We start from the raw sequence: 21260 nt of genomic DNA on the forward strand, positions 1-21260 counted from the left end.
AAAGACTGTATTTATTTGACAGAGAGAGAAAGAGAGCACAAGCAGGGGGAGGGACAAGCAGGGGGAGTGGCAAGCTGAGGGAGAGGGAGAAGCAGGATCCCTGCTGAGCAAGGAGTCCCATGCAGGGCTTGATCTCAGACCTCCTAGGATCATGATCTGAGCTGAAGGCACACACTTAACTGACTGAGCCACCAACTGACAGGTGCATCAGTATTGTGAATTCTTGTTTCATTTAACATTCCTAATCATTTCTCTTCCGATTTAATTACTTTTATCAGATCATTTTTAAACCGATCTTTCATAGAATACTGAAATAGTACTATTATACACAAGTTATCATATACATGCACAAGCAAAATTATTAACTAGTTTGGGTGATCTTTTAATTACTGCTTAAATATCCTCCCCACTTAGAGGTCAGTGCCATACTAAAACAGTATTTTATCGCCAGTAGTTATAATAAGAACCTTCTAAATTAAGGAGTGATCAGAAATCTTTTAACTACACTAAGTCTTTCAATTTTACAGACTTTTTTTTTTTTAAGATTTTATTTATTTGAGAGAGAGAGACAACGATAGAGAACACAAGCATGGGGGTGTGGAGAAGGAGAAACAGGCCCCTCACTGAGCAGGGAGCTAGATGTGGGGCTCAAACCCAGGACCTCGGGATCATGACCTGAGCTGAAGGCAGGAGCCACCCAGGCATCCCAATCTTAGAATCTTGATGAGAAAACCAGTTCTACCAAAAGCATTGCTCTTTTGGTAAGAAAGGACTGATTAGTATCATCGTATATTAATACTCTGAGGAAATCAAAGTTAACATATAAGGTGATATGTTGGGCCAAAGAAAATAGAAGTGTAAACATGGAAGAAAAATTTTTAAATGGGGATGCCATCAACAATAGCTTTAAAAAAAAAAAAAAAAAGCTAAGTTCAGTTAAAGAAAACAAATAAAGAAGGCAAGCATTTTGACCTAAGGATCAGTAGATTTATTCCAAAATAAGTTCTAAGTTCTCTCTTTCTCTCTAAAAGACGACTATATCAAAACAGAACAGCCCAAGGCCAGATGGCTTCCCAGGGGAATTCTACCAAACATTTAAAGAATTATTAATTCCTATTCTCCTGAAACTGTTCCAAAAAATAGAAATGGAATGAAAACTTCCAAACTCATTTTATGAGGCCAGCATTACCTTGATCCCAAAACCAAAGATCCCACCAAAAAAGAGAATTACAGACCAATATCCTTGATGAACACAGATGCAAAAATTCTCACAAAAATACTAGTCAATAGGATCCAACAGTACATTAAAAGGATTATTCACCATGACCAAGTGGGATTTATTCCAGGGCTGCAAGGTTGGTTCAACATCTGCAAATCAATCAATGTGTTACAATACATTAATAAAAGAAAGGACAAAAACCACATGATACTCTCAATAGATGCTGAAAAAGCATTTGACAAAGTACAGCATCATTTCTTGACCAAAACTCTTCAAAGTGTACGGATAGAGGGTTCATACCTCAATATAATCAAAGTCATCTATGAAAAACCCACCACGAGAATCATTCTCAATGGGAAGAAACTGAGAGCTTTTCCGCTAAGATCAGGAACACTGCAGGGATGTCCACTATCACCACTGCTATTCAACATAGTACTAGAAGTCCTAGCCTCAGCAATCAGACAACAAAAAGAAATTAAAGGCATCCAAATCGGCAAAGAAGTTAAACTATCACTCTTTGCAGATAATATGATACTTATGTGGAAAACCCAAAAGACTCCACTCCAAATCTGCTAGAACTTGTACAGGAATTCAGTAAAGTGTCAGGATATAAAATCAACGCACTGAAATCAGTTGCATTTCTACACCAACAGCAAGACAGAAGAAAGAGAAATTAAGAAGTTGATCCCATTTACAGCTGCACCCAAAACCATAAGATACCTAGGAATAAACCTAACCAAAGAGGCCAAGAATCTGTAATCAGAAAATTATAAAGTACTCATGGGAGAAATTGAGGAAGACACAAAGTAAGGGGAAAATGTTCCATGCTCATGGATTGGAAGAACAAATATTGTGAAAACGTCTATGCTACCTAAAGCAATCTACATGTTTAAAACAATGCCTAACAAAATACCATCCATTTTTTCAAAGAAATGGAATAAATAATCCTAGAATTTATATGGAACCAGAAAAGACCCTGAATAGCCAAAGGAATGTTGAAAAAGAAAGCCAAAGTTGGGGACATCACAATTCCAGACTTCAAGCTCTATTACAAAGCTGTCATCATCAAGACAGTATGGTACTGGCACAAAAACTGACCCATAGACCAGTGGAACAGAATAGAGAGCCCAGAAAGAGACCCTCAACTCTATGGTCAACTAATCTTCGACAAAGCAGGAAAGAATGTCCAATGGAAAAAAGACAGTCTCTTCAACAAATGGTGTTGGGAAAATTGGAGAGCCACATGTAGAAAAATGAAACTGGACCATTTCCTTAAACCACACATTAAGTAATATTAACAAACCCTCTTCCCACTCTACTGTCCCCCTTGGGATAAAGACTTCTGAAAATTTAACAATCGTATGTATAAAATTTTGATGTTAATTCCATGGAACTTACTGCATGTTTATGTCTTTCATGCAACCACAAAGGTCAACTACTTCTTTTCATGTAAAAGAGTTCTTTATTGTTTCAAAAAATTGTTCCCCCTTGCAGTTATTAGAAACCTATCAGTGATACCTTTGTCATAAAGAAAAAATTTTAAATTTAAATAAGGACCCTTTCTCAGAAATCCATTCCTTCACCATGATCCTGCTAATAAATAACTCTTCAATAAAAACAGTAATTTCTGTGGAAACATAATCTGAAGCCAAATTACTTGACATTAAAAATCTATTCAGAAAGGGGCGCCTGGGTGGCTCAGTGGGTTAAAGCCGCTGCCTTCGGCTCAGGTCATGATCCCAGGGTCCTGGGATCTAGCCCCACATCGGGCTCTCTGCTCAGCAGGGAGCCTGCTTCTTCCTCTCTCTCTGCCTGCCTCTCTGCCTACTTGTGATCTCTGCCTGTCAAATAAATAAATAAAATCTTTAAAAAAAAAAAATCTATTCAGAAAAAAAGTTCAACTTTCTATTAAGTTCATGATCATCTGCAGTGCTTAAAAAGAAAATTCAAAAACAAGAGTGATGAAAGAGTCCATTGTCTAGTATTCCAGATTTTTCTACAGCATATAGGAATGTAAATGAGTTTAAGGTTGATATTTTTTTCCTTATTCCTTAGATTTTCCCTTACAACTCTAGTTCAGTGTATCAATACTTTTACCACCAGTTAGAGCAAGAGAACTACTTTCATTGCATTCATCATTTTATATACATTATTTCATTTAAACCTTATACCAATAGTTTATTGCCTGCCGTACCCTCCCACCCCCAACATACACACCTTTTTTTTTTTTTTTAATTAAATGAAGAAACTGAAGATGCTGGTAGCCAAGAGCCAGTACAAGATAGAGCTGGGATCCAAACCAGAGCAATCACACACAGAGGGTTCTGCTTTTTCTACAACCTCAGAACCTTTAAGGTAAAGATAAAAATAAGACTGGGCCTAAACTCGGAGTGTATAGGACTTAAACTTCAAAACAGAAATAGATTATTCCAGGGTTTTCCTCTTAAGTCACTCTCAAGTTACTAGCTGTTAACTAACATTTGCTTATTAAAGAAACCACATTTTGCAGATCACCAGTCTGTCAGATATTGAACTACAATAATGAGGAGGTGATTTAAATACTTTATGCCACTCACTGAATCAGAAAAGAATTTCTCATTTGAAACCTCAGCAATAAATTTCTGGATATAATATTATAAAACTAAGTAACATATATAAGAAGAGTAATGGAAACAACAGGTCTCTTTACACCTATTTGCCACTTGAAAAATGAACTAGCACTAAACAACGGAAAAAACAACAATTGTTTTCCATTTTCACTCTACTATACACTGTAACAATAAATTCAGCAATGTAACATTTTTAACAGTCCTCTAACACAACAAAAGGCAAGAAATTAACAAATAGTACAGATTATTCCCTTCAGTCTAAGGAGAGGAAGTAGCTGGGTTAAAAACAACTGTCTTGCTCTTTCAGAAGTCCAAAGACCTAATCTTAGGTGGACTGTCAAGATTTTTGGCTTGATTTGTCCTGGGAAATGCACTTATCAGTCTGATCCATCTGCCTGTTCCATGTAAGCAGAAAAAGGCTAAAGAGTGCTCTCTAATAGAGACCCACAAACTCAAAATTCATTGTTTAGAAAGCACCTACACTAAAGCAACTTAGTAAAACAGATAACCAGGACACCTAACAGGTCTAATAAAGGAAAAAGTGGTCTCAGGAGAAGAGAAAAGAAAAACATTTATCTGCAGAGGAAGATAAAAGTGCAAAGGATCACTCTCTGATATGTATCATGTGCATGTTTTTTCATGTGCATTTTTTATATAAAACAGTCCACTGCTGGTCAGTGGCTCAGTATTACCTAGAATCTAAACATTGACTTTCATGTATATAACTAATCTATACTTGGTAGACAAACTGGTTAAAGAATAATTAATGTACATACTTCCATTAGAGAAATAAAATGTTAATCTACAGTATTACAGAGAAAAACTGACATTAGTTTCATAAGAGATTTGAGGATTAAAATTGATTTAGGTCCAAGACAATCAGGAAAAATTAGTTTATGTCAACAGGCAAGTTCTTTATTTTGAAATTTTTAAAATTTTATATAAAAATGACAATCTTACATAGAAATCCAGCAAATAAACTAATAAAAGCAAAAAATACATAGCTTGCTTTAATTATAGTGATAGCTGATGATAAAGAAGATCTTTTCCGAAAAACTTAGAGGTGTGAGGCTGGCATTCAGAGGAAACGAAGATACTGAGGTTCCCTAGAGAATGGATGATGTTACTGAACACTGTGGCACACTTCAGAGGAATGAATGTACCAAACTGTAAGCAAAATCATAAAATTCTTTATACAAATAACACAAGTCATGCCAGTAATTTCTCTTTTAACAAGCAAACAACAAAAAACCCCAACAATCCCTCAACTTAACTTCATTCTACCAAAGATCTATATAGTTCAGTTTTGGAAAATTACAAGTTTAGAACTGTTATAAATATAGCTTAACATTGTTGGAATGCATGTATGTATTCTTGCCTTAATTGTCCTCTTCCTTATTTATCAGTGACAAATCAAAGTTTTAAATTATTTACCACTAAATCTATCAATCTCAACATCTGACATGAGGAACAGCACTTTTAAAACATCAGATTTCAAACAAATGTTCTTATCAAAATGAACTTTTAAAAAAGGTGAATAATCAAAACCAAACAAAACCATGACACCCTTCCCACCAAAGAAGGTCTGCTACAGACATTTTCTAGTAAACCAAAGACAGAATTAAATCCCATCCCCCACAATTTCCATGAAAAAGTCATATACATTTCCCATATTTGAAAACACAGTGGGGGAAAAAAACCAACTTTACCTAAATAGCTGTTTTTCTCAGAACGAATTCAGGCGAAGTTTACAGTGTGAAAAAGTAGGCTCTAAACCAATAGCCACCTTCTCTCAACAAATGTACCATTCCAAAACATGACTGCCATTCAAAATGTGATGTCCTATCCAGACACTTCAGAAGCATCAATCCTAGCTTCACTATCAATTTCACTATAGTCTATGAAAACAAGTAATCCATCTATGTTTGCCAGTCAATTCACAGATTATGCCAGATATGCAGATTTATAGGACATCTAATAATTTCATTTCAGATAAAATTATTCCTTCCCTCAATAAAAAAATCAAATGCTTATTAAATGTCTTCTCTACACTCAAAATAGTAGTATACTAAGAAGACAGCCATTTAAACAGCTAATACTTATTAAGCGCCTAATACAAAACAACCTAATTTTCAAAAAAAATTAAGAAAACAATTCTCTCTGTATCCTCCAAATTCTGAAGTAAAAATACACAGGGAGGAAAAAAATGAAGGAAAGTACACAGTGCCACATTTCATTCTGCACAGAAATTTGGATTTTCCATAAACACTTGAAGCAAGAAAGTAGGTCACAACATAATGTTAATGATACTAAGAACACAGAAGGAAAACAAACTTAAAAATTATAATCAGAAGTAAAAGTGGTTACTGCCACTACCTATATTAAAAAATATAAAGCAAATAAAGATAAGGGTGCTTGAAGTATTTAGGTAGTATTTATTATATTAATTTTATAAGAAATTATTTTTTATAGTCCACAATTATCATAAAACCCAGTTGTAACTTCATACTTACATATAATTACTCTAAAATCATCTTTAAATTTAAATCCCCCTTATTCTCATTCACTGAAACCAAAAGCTGGCTCTTAGCAGGTGAAAACAAAAAAAATCAAGAAAACTGATTAACCTCTTGCTAGATTGATGAAGGGAAAAAAAGACACAAATTACTAATTTCAGGAATGAAAAAGAGAACAGCACGACAGATCCTAGAGACATCAAAAGAATAATTAAAATATTATAAAAATTATGCCAATAAATTTAAAACTCAGTGGAATGGACACAAATGATCAAAACTGATACAAGAAGAAACAGAAAGTCTGACTAGCTCTATATTTAACAGCTGAATGCATAAATTAAAACCTTTCCACAAAAGTAACTCCTGGCCCAGATAGCTTCATTTGTTAATTCTGTCACATACTTAAGGAAAAAATAATATCAATTCTACCCACACTTCCAGAAAATAGAAAAGGGGAATAGTTCCCAACTCATTATATGAGATCAGCATTACTCTAAAACCAAAATTCAACAGACATTGTAATACACATACAAATCTGATGAACATGATGCGAAAACCCTCAACAAAACACTGGCAAATCAAATTTGCCAATATATAAAAAGAATACTATATAACCAAGTGGGATTTACTCTAGGAATGTAAAGTTGGTTTACCATTCAGCAATCAATGGATGTAATTCATCCTTTTAACAAACTAAAAAAAAACCATATGGATCATCTCAATAGAGGCAGGAAAACATTTAGTGAAAATTTAACACTCATTCATGTTAAAAGGAAAACTCCCAGAAAACTAAGAATAAAAGGGAACTTTCCAACCTGATAAAAAAAAATTTATAAAAACCTACATATAACATCATACTCAATAGTGAAAAACTGAACATTCTCTCCCTAAGATCAAGAACACAGCAAAGAGGTCCATTCTCAACACCGCTATTCAACCCAGTACTAAGGTTTTACTGCAATAAGGCAAAAAGAAAAAAATGTTTTTTCTAACAAGATATAAAGATATACAAATTGGAGGGGCGCCTGGGTGGCTCAGTGGGTTAAAGCCTCTGCCTTTGGCTCGGGTCGTGATCACAGGGTCCTGGGATCGAGTCCCGCATCAGACTCTCTGCTCAGCAGGGAGCCTGCTTCCTCCTCTCTCTCTGCCTGCCTCTCTGCCTACTTGTGATATCTGTCTGTCAAATAAATAAAAATCTTAAAAAAAAAAAAGATATACAAATTGGAAAAAAAAAAGGATCTATAGATTGGAAAGAAAAAAGTGATTTGCAGATGATCTGATCACATACATACAAAATTCTAGTAAGTCTCTAAAAGAGCTACTAGAATGAATAAGCGAATTTTAGAAATTCACAGGATTCAAGAATCCACAAAAATGAGCTGTTATTTCTAAATGCTAGCAATAAAATAGAAAATGCAATTCCAAACAGCATTTACAACTACATAAAAATTAGGAAATAATTAAAAGATAAATGTAAACAAAATATATATAAGATCTTTACACCAAAAATAACAAAACACTAAGAAAGTCTAAAGAAGATCAGGTAAATGGCCCAATGTTTTATGTTCCCGGAAGACTCAATGTAGCAAAAATGTGAATTCGCTACAAATTGATCTAGAAATCAAGGCAATCCTAATCAAAATCCCAGGAGGCATTTTTGAAAATTTAATAAGCTGATTTAAAAATTTATATAGAAATGTAAAGGACACAGAATATTAAGACAATTATAAAAAAATAATAAAGGATTTATACTACCTGACTTAAAGATTAACAGAAACCTACAATAATCAATCAAGACCATGTGATATTCAGTTTGACCAATGAAAGAGAATGTCAACATACAGACCAACACATATTGATCAACAGATTCACAAGACATATATCTGAGAAAGGACCAGTACTCAGAATACATAAAGAACTTCTACAACTCAACAATAAAAACACAAGCCAATAAACAAGGGTATTTGAACAGGCAATCCACAAAAGAAATATAAATAGCCAATAACCACATGAAGATTTTCAACATCACTAGTTATGAGGGAAGTACAAAAAAAAAATCACAATAACACTACACATTTACTAAAATGACTAAAATTCAAAGGATTGATGCTATCAAGCATAGGTGAGGATTGGATCAAGTACAATTCTTATGTTTGGTGGGTGGGACTTTAAAATGTTATCAGTACTTTGAAAAACCATTTGTCTATCTCCTGTAAGGTAAATATAAAATCTTGCAATTGTACTCCTAAGTATTTACTCAAGAGAAATAAAAACATACATCCACATAAAGACTTGTAAGTAATACGTAGACCAATAGCAGTTTTATTCATAATAGCCCTAAAGGGAAACAACTCAAACATCCATCAACAGATAAATGCATAAACAAATTGTGATATAAAGAGTATCCCCCCCTTTTTGAAAGTTCAAGTTATACCACTTAACTGATGAAAGACCTACATGAGTACTTGTTTTTGCTAACTGAAATAAATCTGAAGAGGATTTTTGCTTTTATAAAAAAAGATGAAAAGCAAAAATGGCATTCAGCATTTGTTTTGTAAGCAGCCCTTATAAAGGCAGTGCGCACCACAAGCACCAAGAGTGGCTCTGCCACACTCCTTCCCCAGAACTTACACTCAACATCTCAGCATCAAGCCATCAGGGCTCTAAATTATGTCTGTAACCAACTGTGCTTTACCTCAACTTATTTTGTGTATCCATTAGCAAGATGGGTTTCAAGGCATCAGAAAACCCTAAGAAAGAGGGGGAGGGGCAATCTAGAAATCCTCAGAAGTTTTTCCATGTAAATTAATGGTAATTATTTCTTTGCTTTATGACATTTCAGCTCACAAACAGTTTCATAGGAACGCTTTACTTTCAGATAGTGGCAAAGAAAAACCTGTACCCATACAATGGACTACTGCTTGACTTCCCCTCCAAAAAAAGTATAGTTTAAAGAAAAATGTGATAATTGTATAATGCTGACCAGTTAACATCACTAGTAATAAGACTTACCAACATTATGTACCTCTGGTATTATGCTCTGAGAAGAGTATACCATCTTTGTGGTGCTCTTCAAAAATATGCATAAAACTTCAATCATGTGAAAAAGTATCAGACAAATCCACATTGTGGAAGAGTTTACAAAAATATCTAACTAGTACTCTTCAAAAGTGTCAAAGCAATGAAAAGACATGACTGTTACAGAAGACACTAAGGAAATATGACAACTAAATGCAATGTGGGATCCTAGATTAAGAACTTTAGTGGGAAAATTTGTAAAAACTAAAGAACATCTGTAGTTAAGTTAGTAGTTCTACACGAATGTTAATTTCTTAGTTCTTATAATTGTACTGTGGTCAACTACAGTCAGGTACAAGGTCACCATTAGAAGAGAATAGAGGCCAAATATTATTTTTGCAGCTCTTCCATAGGTCTAAAATTATTTCATAACTTTTTATAGTTTAAAAATGTTAGGGGTAAAAAAAAAAAAGTGAATGAACTATTTACTGACAGACGGAACAACATCAACGAATCACAAAAACATTACGCTGAGCAAAAGAGGCCAAACACAAGAGTACATACATACTGGATGATTCCATTTATATGAAATTCTGAAAAGGGCATACTATACTAATCCACAGTGACAAAAAGCCCTGAGGCAAAGGTGGAGTAAAAGGGAGAACGGACTTCAAAGAGGCAATGAGGGAACTTTTTGGAATGATGGAAATATTCCTTATCTTTTTTTTTTTAAGATTTTATTTATTTATTTGACAGAGACAGAGAGAGATCACAAGCAAAGCAGAGATGGGGCAGGGGGGCGGGGGAGAGGAGGGGAGGCATGAGGGAGGCAGGCTCCCTGCCTAGCAGAGAGCCCGATGCGGAGCTTGATCTCAGGATTCTGAGATCATGACCTGAGCTGAAGGCAGAGGCTTAACCCACTGAGCCACCCAGGCGCCTCAGATATTTCTTATCTTAATTGTGGTGGTAGTTACACACGTGTATACATTTTGTCCAACTAACTATGTACTTAAAATGCATGTTTTATTGTATGTAACTTACCCCTCAATAATGTTTATTAAAATTTTAAAAATAAGTTCATATTTTGAAGTATTTCACTTGAACAGTGCATATTTTATACAAGCTAAAGTCAAATACAGCGATTCTTTTTTTAAATAGTTTTTAATTAATTTTTAAGTTTTTCATGACCTGATGCTCATCACAATAAGTGTAATCCTGAACCCCCACTCCCTATTTTACATTCCTTCACCCACCTCCCCTCTGGTAACCGGCAGTCTGTTCTCTACAGTTAAGAGTCTGTTTTTTGGTTTCTCTCTCTTTCTCCTTTTTTTCCCCTTTGCTCATTTGTTTCTTAAATTCCACATAAGTGAAATCATATGGTATCTGTCTTTTTCTGACTGATTTATTTCACTTAGCATCGTACTCTCAAGCTCCACCCTTTCACTGCAAACGGCAAGATTTCATTCTTTTTTATGACTGAATAATATTCCATTGTGTGTATGTATGTGTATCACATATTCTTTATCCAATCATCGATCAATGGACAGTCAGGCTGCTTCTCTAATTTGGCTATCATAAATAATGCTGCTATAAACACAGGGGTGCAAGTATCCCTTTGAATTAGTGTTTTTGTAGTCTTTGGGTAAATACCCAGTAATGCAATTCCTAGATCATTGGTTGATTCTATTTTTAATTTTTTGAGAAAGCTCCATACTGTTTTCTACACTGCCTGCACCAGTCTGCATTGACCCCAACAATGCACAAGGGATCCTTTTTCTCCACTACCTCGCCAACACCTGTTGTGTCTGTGTTTTTGATTTTAGCCATTCTGACAGGCATGAAGTGATATCTCATAGTAGTTTGATTTGCATTTCCTTGATGATGAGTGATGCTGAGTATCTTTTCAAGTGTTTTCAAGTGTCTGCTGGCCATCTTTTGTCTACTTTGGAGAAATGGCTGTTCTCCCCATTTTTAATAAGATTGTTGAGTTTCAGAAATTCTTCATGTATTTTAGATACTAACCCTTTCTCAGATGTCATTTGAAAATACCTTCTCCCACTTAGTAGAATGTCTTCTACTTTTGTTGACTGTTTTCTCCCCGTGCGTAAGTTTATTTTCATGTAGTTTCTATAGTTTATTTGCTTTTGTTTCCCTTGCCTCAGGGGACCTATCTAGAAAAAAGTTGTTATGCCTGATGTCAAAGAAACTATTGCCTCTGCTCTCTTCTAAGATTTTTATGGTTTCAGGTCTCACATTAAAGTCTTTATTCTTCTTACGGTTTTTAACTAATTCATCTAAGTTTTTATTTTAATAAAGTATAGTGATTCTTACACTGATTTATTAAAACTTAGGTACCCAAACTGTTCATTCAATATATATATACTGAGCACCTACTACATGCCATGCTTTAGGCAACACATAGGATATAAAAGTGAAAAAGAAAGCCCTTGCCCTTGAAGAACTCACAGGCCAATGTGGAGACAGGCAAGCAAACAAAAGCTGCAAATGATATATAAATTGCTATCAGCGAAATAAGTCAATTGGAGAAAGACAACTATCATATGATCTCCCTGATATGAGGAAGTGGAGATGCAAGATGGGGGGTTTGGGGGGTAGGAAAAGAATAAATGAAACAAGATGGGATTGGGAGGGAGACAAACCATAAGTGACTCAATCTCAGAAAACAAACTGAGGGTTGCTGGGAGGAGGGGAGTCGGGAGAGGGGGGTGGGGTTATAGACATTGGGGAGGGTATGTGCTATGGTGAGTGCTGTGAAGTGTGTAGATCTGGTGATTCACAGACCTGAACCCCTGGGGATAAAAACACATTATATGTTTATTAAAAAAAAATTATAAATTGCTATCAGGAAATGATGTACCAAGGTGTCATGACTGCAGAGAAGACAATGTCTCACATGAGACTTCAGAACAAATACAGACTCTTTCCAAGAACTTATCCTGTGAAGCTATTACATTTATTCCAGGGATGGTTATTCCAAATACTCAAAGCTTTCAAAAAACACTTTTTAATCTTGTCTCTGTACTTCACGGCACATTTTCTGATGAAAAGTCCTTAGCACTTCATGGGTGTGGTTTGTTTTTTAAATAACAAAAGTTATTCTCAGATAAATTTAATGAATACTATTCTAGGAAACAGGAGAGAGTATAAGCCAATAAACTTGTTTCCCTATGTGCTTTATAAAGTGAAAGTAGTACCATAAGAGGACTAACAATGTTTTTCATCCAACACTATTTGTGGAAATAATGTATAGTCTCTCAAGGGGGACTCCTTTAAAGGGCATTACCCTTTTGAGTGCTTAAGTCCTGGTTGGTTGTTTAAGGAAGGGAGCTCAGTACTTTGAAATTATACCACACTATAAACTGTCACTGTTCAAAATGATAATTTAAACTTACCATAATAATATATATTATATATTACCATATTACCAGAATTCTAAATATTATATATTTATAATACCATATTTATAAATATTACCATAATTATATATATTATGGTAAGTTTAAATTATCATTTTGAACAATGACAGTTTATAGTGTGGTATAATCTCAATATATATATCATATATATAAAATATATACAGGTGTGCATATACTCACATACACATATAAATGTATACTTAGATTTGAATCTCAGTTCAGCTACATCAAAGTTAAACACCCTTGGACAAAGTTCTTAGTGTCCTAGCATCATCTGTAAAACGAAGACCACAATAATATCTGTTTCACAGAGTTTTTGTAAATATTAATTAAGTAGCATAAATGAGATAATCCATGTTTTAAGTGAGATAATCTATTATTAGAACAGGACTTCCTTTGCACATAATAAGCACTTAATAAATGTTAATAATTATATTTATATTTAAGCAAAGTATATTAGTATCTTCACTAAGAGTAATAAGTATTAAAATATGAAGTGGGATTTAAAAAACAAGTGAAAAGAAGCAATCATAAGGTATCTTTAAAGTTTAGAGACTTTTTTTCAGTGAGTTTCTCATTAAACAAGAGAACTCATTTTTTCATTGTTCTGCAGGAACATGTAGTTATCTCAATGCTCAGTAACAAAATGTGCCTGAACACCACAGGTTTTCAGTAAATACTAACAACTACCTCAATATAATGAGATTGTCTTAATAAGGGGTTATTTTTCTTCCCATTAACTTATTCTTCCCATTAACTTCTATTTCTGCTTTAGGTAGTATCTCTTTCAGCTGATTATCTTACCATTCCTTTCACTGGAGAGGTAAAATTCTACAAATGAGAGAGACTGTAGGATTTTCTCCCAATCTGGAAAGATCTACCCTGAGAAAGTACAGTACTTCCAAGTTCCTTTCTGAGAAGTGGTCCTAAAAGTGGCTGTGTCCAATTAGAAAAATATGTAAGAATAAAAATGCAGCAAAAACAACTTTAAGGCAATAGAAAATGAAATAAACAACAAAGGGTACGGAGGGAAGAAAGGGAAATGTAAACCAAGTCAGTGTAGATTTTTAATATATAACTTGTTTGGTACATAGCATGGCCACAACTATGTGACAATGACCTATAAACTGCATGTGTTCATTTTTGCATTATTCTATTATAATACATATTTACATACATTTATATGTTATAATGCATATTATTATATTAGCCTAAATTGAACATCAAATTGAGATCTAATTTGAGATGGTCTCAGTTTTCTAATATTGTTTTAAGAGATTTCTAAACATAAGTAAATTTATACATTTTAACATTTTTGTGTAAAGACAGTATTTTTTTAGAGAAAATTTCTGAAAGATTCTTTTTCAAGTGTCATGACAATACACACATGCATGCACATACATATATACACATGCACTCAACTCAGTCCTTCACCTCTACTACTTAAGTGACATTTTCACATCAAAATTGAGGAATTTTTAATAAAAACTTCATAAGTTCTAAAAAGATCTTGCAAATATTAGCTAACCCATTGATGATTTCAAATATATCTCAGAGACAGGAAGGGAAAAACAGTATGCGTTGTGTTTAAAGTCTATCTGATAATGAACAAAGCAAATAGCTCTAATTTTTAAAAAGTCTTTACATAGTGTATTTGTAATCATTTCAATGGAAATAAACACATTTTCCATTTGTCTTAAGAATAACATTAAAATTTTTAACTGATAAAAAAGTTTTCCTTTGGAAAAAAAAAAAATAGTTTTCCTTGGGTAGAACAAAAGATACAAAACTCCATCATTGAAGAACAGTTTTAAAGAGTAAAGCCAAAAGTGCCCTGATATACACATTAATGTATAATTTCATCATACTATTTCTTACTAGGGACCTAAAATAATTTAGCACTTGTTCCACTTACGCATTTTATGTAAATCTCAAGGATATCTGGTAATCTCAATATTCATAAATATCAATAGAAGGAGCTTTGATAACAAGAGCTTCTAGTAGCTAAGTATAAGATTAAATAAATGTTTACTGAATTGCCTCCTGTAGACTCACTGTGTTATACTTAAAGCAGTTTTTAAGCAGTCAAAAAGTGCTACTCACCAGCAAGTGTATAATCCATATCAAAACCAAAACACTTTATTTTTTCCATCGCTAAACTTCGGTTCACAAACACCCTAAAAAAAGAAGCAAAAAATGGTCTCTCAATTAACACTGAAGCAAATCCTCCACAAAATTCTTAAGTTTAATGTAATTATTTGGTTATCTTTCTAGATTTTTTTCATTTAAATACCAATATTAAGATTCATAACAGGAGCACCCGGGTGTCTCAGTTGGTTATGTATCTGCCTTCGGCTCAGGTCATGATCTCAGGATCCTGGGATGGAGCCCCCACTCCCGCATCAGGGCTCTGGCTCCCTGCTCAGCAGTGAGTCTGCTTCTCCCTCTCCCTTTGCCCCTCTTCCTATTTGTGCCCTCTCTCTCCTTCTCAAATAAATAAATGAAATTTTTAAAAAAGGAACGCCTGGGTGGCTCAGTCATTAAGCTCAGGTCATGATTCCAGGGTCCTGGGATAGAGTCCTGCATCAAGCTCCTTGCTCAGCGAGGAGCCTGCTTCTCTCTCTGCCTGTTCCAGCTGCTGTTCCCTCTGCTTGTGTCTGACAAATAAACAAATAAAATTTTTTTAATCTTAAAAGAAATTCATAACTAGAATTCTTCAAGTCCTTCTTATAAATGAAATCAGATATTATATGGAAATATATGTATTTTCTTACTGTGCCATGTGCTAAAGACTTCAGAGAATCAGCTCTCTTTTTCTAAGTCTGAGCCCCAAGACAAGCTTATTTTTGAGGTTTTATAATATATTCATTCATTTATAATTTATTTAAACAGTGTTCATTTAAAGCCTAGAACATGCCAGATACTAAACACATAAACATAAACGGATTTGTTCAAACACTGAATGCTTACTATGTCCCAGACAAGGTACATGATACAGCAGTGAATGAACAAGAGCACCAGCTATGGAACTTCTATTTTCATTTACAATCTCTGTCCTTGAGGAATTCAGCCTAGTAGGAGAGACACACACACACACGAATAATTTTAACAACTCAATAAATGTTACAAAATAAGACAGAGGCAAGAATACCACTTCCTTAGAGACTAGAAGAGATGTATGAGCTGAATCTTAAGCAATCAGTAGAAAAAAGGTGTTCCAACTGTACAAAGCGACAAAGGCAATCCAGGCAGAATAACCAAGCAAGGACAAGGTTTACAGTGAACTATAAAACATTTACTACAGCTGGAGCTGAGGAGTTTTCTTTGGTTTTGATTTTCTGATTGTTTCTGCAAAAGGAGGTTTTCCAGAAGGCAGGGGTAGGGAGAAGGGGCAATAAAAGCTATGGAGCTAAATAGGAGTTAAAATCATGAAGACTCTGTATGCCACATTAGAGTCTGGACTTTATTGTGCAAGCAAGGACAAATTATCAGATTTTGAAGAAATGAAATAATCAGATTCAAATTTCAGAAAGATCACTTTTGAAGATACATTATACATTCAGGGAAAACTAAATGTGTAACAGAATGGTAAATCATCAAATGATGATGTTTGGGGCTAAGTTTTAATCATCTCTGAAAACAAAAGTATCCTTTTGGGGTACCTGGGTGTCTTAGTCAGTTAAGTGACCAACTCTTTTGATTTCGTCTCAGGTCATGATCTCAGCGTCATGAAATCAAGTCCCACATTAGGGTCTGTGCTGGACATGGAGCATGCTTGGGATTCTCTCTCCCTCCTAACCTCTCCCTCTGCACCCTCACCCCTCTCTTAAAAACACACTCACACACATCCTTTCCAACTCATCTTCAGCTCGACAGCCAGAATTATTGAATGGTTTATCCTCTTATTACCAAACCTTTTCTTTGCCTTCATTTTAGAAGTAACTATGAGAAATGAGAATGCTACAGGTCACCTAGAAAACTTCTTTAAAAAATAAGATGCCTGAGCTGGGCTCCTATTCATGATGTAGGTCACTAATCTCCAAAGAGGAGTGACTATACCAATAGATGCAGATGTCGTCACTGGGTACAAAAAGAAGACATCAGAACTTTTACTGATACTTATTTCATCATTTAAATACGCCTAATTTGTATATGTTTTCTACTATATATAAATAAGGACAACAGTACACGAAGGGATGAATGTTCTACGTTTTAACTGATGGAATACTGAGGAGTTTGGGAACCACTAATCTGGGTAATGACTCTTCAGCAACTCATTTACTATTTCAAATTTTTTTTTATTATTTCAAATTTTAACAGAAAACTTTTCCTCTCATCTCAGAATGTATGCACCAATTTTAAATGCAGACCAAAAATCAAGTATTTGCTTAGAAATATTTTAATCAAGGACTAAAAATCAATAGACCCTTAAATTAAGAATGATTAATCTTCTGAAAAATATGAAAATCACTACTTATCTTAGTGTGTTATGCACACTAGATTAGCTCTATAAAACCCTTAGTTCCTGAGAACTAAATCCTGAGAATTAATGCCAGTATTGGTATTTAGCTCCTTATCTCTGTAATACTGTAGATTAACACTTTATTTTTCTAATGGGATTATGTACATCAATTATGCTTTAACCAGTTTATCTACTAAGTACAGATGACCTATATATGAAAGTCAATGTTTAGAATCCAGGTAATACTGAGTCTTGTGTATTAGCTTTGCCACCGACTAACGGTGGACTATGTTTTATATTATATATATTTATATTTATAATTCTTCTTACCCTCAAATTACTGTAGGAACAGTCCTTAGGATTTTTGGCTTCCTATGCAGATAGATGTTTTTTTCTTCCCTTTTCTTGGGACTTCTTTTTCCCTTAATTAGACCTGTTGGTCTCCTATTTTAAGTTGCCCTAATATAGGTCCTTTTTAATGGATGGGAGGGAGAGAGAAGCCTAATGCATAGCTGAAAGACACAAGGAACTATAAGCTAAGTGACACCCACCCAAATCTTTTTAAACACCCACAAACCCAAATATGTCACCATGATCTTTCTACCACTTCATCAAATTTCACCCTCCTTTCACTGATAAAAGCATCTACTTTTACTATCAAACCTTTTCTCAGTTACGTAAATCCTTTTGAAGGCCAAGAGGGGTAAGACACAAAGCAATGGTTCTAACTCTGGAAACCAAATGTTGCCACTGAAGATTATGTTTTTCAAACACACTCTCAATTCAGGCTAGAGGCCAACTGGATCAAATCCTTGATCAGAGCCCAAACAGCTGACATGCCTAAAATATTCTATGGGAATTCAGGCAGGAATGACTGGGAAGATTCTTGTGATACAACCCAGGAGGGATATATGCTGGGATCATATGATAAAAGAAACAGCTTTGTTTCTGATAGAATGATGTGAGCTGGTTTTCGGCACAGCTCAAATCACAGGGTAAAAAACAGACTTTGCTAATATCTATCAATCAGTGCTAAAGGCTGAAAGAAACTATCAACAGACCCAGCAAGATAACTTGCCAGTTTCTCTCTTGGTCAGAAAGAAAGTTTAAGCCTGTACTCCTTTTTCACATTATTTTAAGGATATGAAGATTATAATGCACCTTAGGTGTATTATCCATAGAAACTCTTGGAATCACATATGTTTGGATTATGAAAATCTATTGTTTTTGCCAAAATTATCACTGCTAAATATCCATCAAATTGCACTCCTTCCCCTCTGATTAAGTTGTCACCTTATTAAATCAACGCATTTGTTGAAAGCCTACTATAAAGCCCATACCACTTTGTTTCAGGGATTAGACTGAGTGAGCAAAGACTCTTTAGATGCCTAACTTAAGGAAATAAGATGTTGTCTTATGAAGACCTTCAACTAAATATTCTTTTCATTTTCATTCAAAATAAGTAACCTCATCCACAGAAGCAATTCCTGAATTTAAGAAAGAAGCAATCACTCCTGTCTCCTCTTCTCATTCCTATTACTAAACAACAAGAAAAATCTCACATATGTTTTCTCATCTCTTCTTTCCCTAATTTTTGCTATAAAACATGGGAGGGAAGGGCAATAGGCAACTAAATCTAATCTGTGTGCAAATATCTAAAGTGTATTAAGTAAACCTATAATGACAAAAGGGAACAGCTGGATCATAGATAACTGCAATAATACATACTCGAAGATTTACAAAGATAATAAACATCCAAAGGCTGAAAGTGTGCATTGACTTCAGGAGAGAGGCAGCCTGGGGCCAGAAATATCATGTCTCCAGGATACAGTCTTCAAGAGAAACAATCTCTTGGCCTCAAACTAATCACTATTCTTTCCTGTTATAACAAAAGAGAGTATTAGGCACTCTATCGGTTAAAAGGCTGACTCACTGTCCCACCATACATTTAAAACAAAAGATCATATCTGCTTGGAGAGTTCAAAAATTTCTGTTGGTCCCAGGGCCTTGACTCTGTCTTTGCCAATGCCAATTTACTTGTGTCACTTTTCTAAATTATTAACCAGCGGAACACACTCCACTATAGAGCTCCACTTCAAAAGAATCTGAATACATTTGTGAAATTAACTTTCCAAAACTTACTTTAAATAAAGCACGAAGTCTCCAAAAGCATGACTGATCTAAGCATCCAACCTTAAAATGCAATTATCAGCCAGAAATTCCTACATATTAAGGCATTTGATACAGATTTAAGCATTAACAAGAGAAACAATCTTTAGGAAACAACACATAAAACCTGGCACTATAAAACCAGGCACAGATTTAGACAGAGAAAAATATAACAGCTTTTACAATCATATCCTACCACAGTAAGGCATGAAATTTAAAGAAATTCTATCCAAGTAAATACACATATTAACCATAAGAAGTAAGACTATGTGTTTTAAGAATAGGGATCTAATATCTTCATATTTAAGGCACATGAACATGCAATTTACTAAATTTGGAATTTTGTAAGTAGCAAACTCTTAGTGGTTTTGAGATTTAAATCGTAATTCAAAGCAGCATTACCTCATCTGTCACTGGTTGCCGTTCTGCAGTGTGTGAAACTATCTGAGTCAATGAGTTCTTGAAGTCACATAACAAAATTCTTCTTTAAGCTCCTAGTATAATTTGCTTCTGTGTAACTTTAACCTCACTTCAAAAAGACTGCTTTAGTCTGAACCAAGCCCCTCAACAGCATGTATCTCTGAGACTGTTGGAGAAAACACTTCTGTGTCTAATTTAACTTGTCATTGGATATCACTGTTGCTCCACACAAATCCATTTGGAATAGAGTTTCTTTGGCGATGGTGAACTTTATCCCTAGCTCCTCCCCCTGCCTAGAGTCACAATTTCCTGGCCAAGAGCCCAGCAACAGTTACTGCAACAACAAATGAGACTAAAGATGCAAGTATAAAATCTTCTTAGGCATGTTTTGGTTATGGGTTTGTGTAATAATATACTCAAAGCTTGTTGCAATGAAAGAAAAGTTACAAGTGCTGTTTCGAGATCAGATCGAGAGTACAAATTTAGATTATGAACCAAACAATGTCTCTTTGTATGTATGTGTGTTTACTTAATAAAAATATGCCATAATGTGGATCTCTGTTGAATATCTAATTTAGTATCTTTCTCCCCAAACTAGAAGTTTCTATTTCTACTTTTGACACTCTCATTTTACCACTCAACCCTAAAATTGACGTAAATATTGTTCCTCTCCCTCAAATCCACATCATCTCATTTGCCTTCATTTAAATTTCCAAATGTCAAGGGTGCCTGGGTGGCTCAGTTAGTCAAGCGTCTGCCTTCTGCTCAAGTCATGCATGATCCCAGGGTCCTGGGGAGCAAGGAGCCTGCTTCTCCTTCTATCCCTCCCTCTGCTCATGCTTTCTCTCACTCTCTCTCAAATAAATAAATAAAATCTTAAAAAAAAAATACATTTCCAAATGTCTATCAAAACCAAATCTTCCATTTAATTCATACTGCTATCAACTTGTCCAGGTCCTTGTTAACTCATTAACTCTTCAGCAATCACCTTCCAATTGTTCTGCCTGTGCACTAACAGCCAAACTGATTGTTTTGAAGTACTGCTACTCAGAGTGTGGTGTGTGGTCCACAGACCAATACTGTTCTGTGAATGGTTGTGACAAATCCATAACATGATACATAGAGAAACTGCAAGTATTCAGAAACTCTCATAGCAATTGTGAAACTTTACATTTGTTGACTGGAATAAAAAAAAAAAAAAATGCAGGGGTGCCTGGCTGGCTCAGTCCAAGGAGCAAGCAACTTTTGATCTCAGCGTCATGAGTTTGAGCCCCATGTTGGGTGTAGAGATTAAATAAACTTAAAAAAATATAGAGACACCCAGGTCTCTTCATTTTCCTAGTAATTCATTTTTACTATATTTTGTAAATGCATCAATTTGAAAAGACTGGGATGAAACAAAACAAATAA

At 34.7% G+C, this 21260-nt stretch overlaps 1 protein-coding gene across 5 annotated transcripts in view; it reads right to left on the reverse strand.

Annotated features, from left to right (window-relative positions):
* NT5C2 (5'-nucleotidase, cytosolic II) overlaps nt 1-21260 on the reverse strand; it is an 86773-nt gene that overhangs the window by 26726 nt on the left and 38787 nt on the right. For 3 of the 5 annotated variants that reach the window (XM_032313650.1, XM_032313649.1, XM_032313651.1), the window contains one exon: nt 14903-14976. In XM_032313650.1, coding sequence (XP_032169541.1) covers nt 14903-14976 — 74 coding nt within the window. Of the gene's footprint in view, nt 1-14902; nt 14977-17591; nt 17782-19832; nt 20050-21260 lie in introns of those variants that run through there. The other 2 variants (XM_032313652.1, XM_032313653.1) reach the window with 2 other exon arrangements.

The sequence above is a fragment of the Mustela erminea genome, chromosome 14, assembly GCF_009829155.1.
Source record: "Mustela erminea isolate mMusErm1 chromosome 14, mMusErm1.Pri, whole genome shotgun sequence".
In the NCBI taxonomy this organism is placed as follows: domain Eukaryota; kingdom Metazoa; phylum Chordata; class Mammalia; order Carnivora; family Mustelidae; genus Mustela; species Mustela erminea.